The sequence below is a fragment of the Juglans regia genome, chromosome 8, assembly GCF_001411555.2.
Source record: "Juglans regia cultivar Chandler chromosome 8, Walnut 2.0, whole genome shotgun sequence".
In the NCBI taxonomy this organism is placed as follows: Eukaryota; Viridiplantae; Streptophyta; class Magnoliopsida; order Fagales; family Juglandaceae; genus Juglans; species Juglans regia.
Window position 1 is genome coordinate 21,178,583 of NC_049908.1, and position 5,379 is coordinate 21,183,961.

A 5,379-nucleotide genomic window follows, 5' to 3' on the forward strand; every position below is an offset into this window, starting at 1 on the left:
ATGGGTCATACCATGAAGAGGAACAGAAGAATACAAGAGGGTATGTTTGGGGCAAAGGTACTGTTTCTCCGTGAATATTTGTTTCTGCCTCTCTCTTTATCCAATTTACATTGCCATATTAAAGCTTTTGCTAAATGAATGACAACAAATCTTAAATTGAATCGAATCGAATCGAAGATAGCGTAACATAATTCAACATTAATATATATTATGAGATCAGAACTGATGAGACCAAGATGAATAAGTAAAATATCGCAAGTAAACAATTAAATGCCACGTTTGTCCTCGTCACAGATATATTACATGATCAGCTTGCCCAAGCAAGCATGAAGTAATTAGGGCCAAGATATATATTGCAAGAATAACCCCTGGCCTGCATCCATCACATCACGATCTTCTAGAGTTGGGAGGGTGGGTCCTGATCTCGTTTCTAGTTTACAATGAAGCTGCGCGCATGCAGTACCACTTGCTCAGACGTTTGAACAATTTCAGCAAATATTGATTTAGAACCATGAGATTGTGACGTTGGATTGAAATGTCTAACATGCATCATGTCTTTCAGAGTCCGATCATGAATAACCTGGATTTTATGCATCATGGTACTTCCCCATAATACATTTAGTGTGAGCAGCAAAAAAGATATCTTCACAATAGTAGAACCAATGCATCCGATTTCGCTTTTCTTCACAAATATCACAATAATACTCACCAGAGTCATCCTCGACGCTGTAAGAGAGTATGAAAGGTTTCTCATACGGCTCATATTTTATGGTAAGCGGTAGGGTAGCGCAGCAGAAGCCTATCTTAAATCCACAATCACCACAAGAAATTGTCGCAGGGACACGTTCGCCACATGAATTACAGCTGTCCATATATCTGACACGAGATCTTATGTAAGTAACAAAGAGTGGGTGCTCATGACCCTCATGGGTAACTTTTTTCGGTATCAAACTGCATGGGACATCGAGGTTAAAGTTGCAGCTCTCACAATTGTATACGAAGCCATTACACCGACGATCACAAGCAGCGCACTTCAAGACTCCATAACATTCAGGAAATATGTTTGGGAGGAGGGTGAGCGGATGTTTATGAAGCGGGTGTAATTTTTTTTGGGGTAAATCAGCACAAGATTTGTGAAGACAGAACTTGCATTGTAAACAACAATAATACGGAGAGGAGAGATACTGCGTACACCCGTTACATTTTTCATTGTTCTCTAGCTCATCAACTGCAAGCTTTAAGTTATGTTCATGACAGATATGTTTGATCTCTGTGACGATTTCAGCTTTTCCCTTTTCCGGGGTATTGATCTTGTTGGCAATTTGAGCTAATGTGTCACTAGATTCATCACGCCCAAGAAGGTCATGGGGCAAAATAGGCTGATCATCTTTGAATTCCGGGTCAAATGCTTCATTCTTGTTGTAAATCTTTGCAGCACAATGAGGATGTGCAACAAAATCACAACTCGAGCAATAATAACATTTGTATTTTGTGTTCACCTTCTTATAACAGAGAGGACAAATTTGCTGATTCTCGGATTGGTTGAGCTGAGGAGAGTTTTTGATGAGGTTCAGACTCAGAGGGTGGTTGTGACTTGTTATTGTGAGAGTCAAGGGAAAGAGAGCACATTGCGTGTGAACCCTGAATGAGCAGGTGAAACAAAAATAGGACATGCACTTTCTTTCTTCCCCACAAGCATCGCAAGTGAAAGACAATGATCTTCGAAGGAGGGTCAGAGGATGGTCATGACTTTCAGTTTTTATGGTGGGCGGTAGCAAAGCGCAATCTTGATGAAGCTTAAAGTTGCAGCGAGAACAATTATATATGTAGCACTCCCAGTACTCACCACAGCCGCCATCGCATTTTGTCCAATGGCCTTGAATTGTAGTATTGATCTTAAGGGTATGTTCCGGGTGCAACGGATGCTGTATCTCGCTGGGTGGTTCGCCACATGATTTATGGACGACGTAGTAGCTGCAGTTCTTGCAACTGTAATTAGGACCCCTTACTCGTTGAATGCACACTCGACAATAACGTATTTTACCATCCTTTTTTGTCTCTTCATTTAAGATCAACGGATGATCATCATCATAGTGGAAAGGGAATTTCATAGACTGCATGTCTCGCTCTCTCAGTTGTCTCCACAACTAATTTCTCTACAAGAGATCAACTTTTTAGTTAGTCATCAAACAACTACGCATGACGAAAGTGGATATGCCTTTTTTTTTTTTTTATCCTTTTCTAGCTTTTTGAAATTTGTATGAGATGAGTACTATAATTTTATTTTGATGGTGAGAAATTCAAATATTTGCCTCCTAAACTAACTTACCTGAACAATGAACTCGGAACTGGATGGATATCCTTTGAACAAATTTCAAATGCTTCCAAAAAATGGGGTCGATCAGATTGTTGCTAGTTCTTAATTGTCTCAAAGAACGCAGCGTCCAACCATTAAATTAATCCCTACATCAAAAGAAGACAATCATCTTATAAAACTAATAATCTTGCATATGCTTTGCATACAAAGTTTAAATAATAGTTAAACAGGACACAACATCTCACAGAATTTGACTTAGCATACAAAATATATATAAGAAATAGACAGAAAAGAAAGGGGAAAGAAATCATACACAAATCATATCAGAAACCATCAATACTCCCATGCAGCAACATAAATGATCTGATTTTGACTTCAGAAGTTAAAATAAAGCTTCTAATTTCAGCCCCAATTTCGTTTCTGATGAAGGGAAGATCGAAGATCGGCTCAAAACTCACATATTCTTCCCTGCTGTATCTCTGCTTTGTCTTTGGCATTGCGTGTAACTTTTTCCAATGATATTCTTTTCGTTAATTCCTTTTTCCAATGATATGAGACAAACCCAATACTACGGGACCAAAGAAAGAGAGAGAGAGGTGTCGTGCTGCCCATCCAAGGAACCAAAGAGTTTTTTTCCCTTTTAAGGAACCAATTATTAAATATGCCTCCCAAAGTAAACACTTAAGAATAATCAAGGGATGAATCTTACTTTTATGCCATTTATTTGTTTGTTCCTAGGCCACCTCTATGGTGGAGTACAGCCTTGATCTATGGAAGTTTGGGAATGTAGAGCCTGATGAGATTTTATCTTGATCAATGCTTTAGTTGCCTTCCCTCGTATTATAGATATAGATATCAAAGGTGGTGGCTCAATGATTTTTAACTTACTCATAAATGATTTGGCATTTATGTACTATGTTCCAATTAAGTTTGAATCTGACTTATATGGATATTTACCTTAAACTAATGCTATTGTCCGCTTAAAAATTCATTGAATTTTTTAGTTGGACTCGGTTCTAAACTACACCTTAAACCCGACTTGAGGGAGTGACTGTGACTTCCTACCATATAGCCCCCTAGTCTTTTCCGATTCTCAGCAGCTAAGGTACTACTATGGGCATGCCTAATAAGGAAGCTCCTTACTAGCCTAAAAAAGAAAGAAGGAAAGAAAGAAAGAAAGAAATTAGGGATAGTTTCTGCAAAGTAGGTTCAATCATGCATGGCTGCCACCTCAGATATGAACCCTTTGAATTTGATTTTGAAATTTGACGTGTAATATATGTGTGTGTATGAATGCAAATTATGGCCTCTTGAGCTATGCAAGGAAACTGTTCAATAAAATGCCTTAAAAAAAAGAACAAATTGGATTGTTAGGAATTTCATGATGTGGTGATTATAATTGGAGGGACTCGCGTAGCCCTTGGTAAGGAGCGGGCGCAATATTGAGGCCCAACCCAACGAGTGGTGAGAATTAAGTCGTTTAAGTCTTAAGGACCCATATGACTCCATCTTGTAACCACCAAATGAGTTGAAATGGATAAATGACCCAGGAAGCTGGGATGAATCCAACATTCCCGAGATGAGCATCAATTCAAAAGAACATGAAGATAAGACCCAATGTGATGATCATTATTGATATCTATCAATAACTACCTACGCCTATATATACAAGAAGCATACAACATGTTCAGGTAACAACTCATCTTGATCACTATCTTGGTGATAACTTATTTTGCATATTATTGACTTAGGCATGAAGGTGCATCAGGCACACCGGGCCACCATCTTTGTTGGTTGCAGGTAGAGGGTTTCGATTGGCAGTGGAACACGTCCGAAATAGTGGTGCCGTCTGTGGGATCTTGTAATATGTAATTTCAGTTTCCTACCAAACTCTAGCTTGATTTCCACATGTCGACAACAATACGCTCTCAAGCAATGCATGATCTCGACATAACACACGTAGACATGGAGACGTGACTTGCCAAAACCGAGGAAAAATTAAAGTAGGTCTGATGGGAGCAATGGAGGACTTGCTGAGAGAGAATGTAACGCCCCAATAGAAGGCCCAAACCACATAACCTATACTCCAAAAGACCTAGTCAATTATACAATTAGAGCCCCATTGAAACCTTATAACGAGCATGAACTTCTCATTGTACAAATGTAAACTCCAATTCCTCATTTACTCATAGACCTCATTGCTTTAAACCATCAACTCCAAAATAAATAACTAAGAATAGGACGAAATCTCAAAATAAAAGCCAACTTCCCAAAGTACTAAGTCAACAGAGCAAAACGAAACTATTCAATAAAATTCTCCAATAACAAGTACCCTCTTTGTATTTAATAGACTATGCTCACAATGCCTTACCCATGCTTCCTATTCTTGAACCTCCGCTGAAGTATCCAAAATGTCTGAAAAATATTGTGGAGATAAGGGGTGAGTTATCAACAACTCAGTAAGTAGAGGACATACGCTAGCGTGCAAATATGAGCACTTACAAAATACAGTATGCAGAATAAAATATTTTTCAGAGTTATCATGCAGAACAAAACATATTTTCAAACGTAACAGAACGATAGTTTTAAGTCATATAAAACCCAGAGTACTTTGGCATAACATAACCTGAGCATCATCATCACATCAAAACAGAGCATCTCACAAAGCAGAGACCATGTTTCACCCCCGTGGTAGGGTTGTGCTAATCCAGGAAGAGACAGAGGTTAAATATTTCCCTTATTACTCTCGAAGTCACGAGTATGCAGACAGGAAAAACCACAATAAAACCACTTTGTTTCCAAAGCGGGTGCACTCAGAGACAGAGAAGTTAGTACCAACCCAAACAGAGCAGAGCAGAACAGAGCAGAGCAGAGATAGAGTCAGATACAAAATCAGTACACCATGCCAAAGGTTTTTAGTTGCCATATCAAAATAAAATAGAGTACCAAAACATAATCAGATCATTCTCTCATGCCGAAAACAAAAGTCGGAGCATCTTTCTAAATCAATGCACAATTTTTTAGATTCTCAATATCGCTCTTTTTCAGATTTCAGAGACAAC

General features: G+C 38.6%; 1 protein-coding gene across 1 annotated transcript; it reads right to left on the minus strand.

Annotated features, from left to right (window-relative positions):
* Positions 1-237: 237 nt before the first annotated feature.
* Positions 238-2,737, minus strand: LOC109011414. The gene is made up of 3 exons (XM_018992658.2): positions 2,631-2,737; positions 2,330-2,463; positions 238-2,156 (listed from the first exon to the last, which is right to left on the minus strand). The coding sequence occupies exon 3, from the start codon at positions 2,118-2,120 to the stop codon at positions 588-590; it is 1,533 nt and encodes a 510-aa protein (XP_018848203.1). The 5' UTR covers positions 2,121-2,156; positions 2,330-2,463; positions 2,631-2,737; the 3' UTR covers positions 238-587.
* Positions 2,738-5,379: the final 2,642 nt, after the last annotated feature.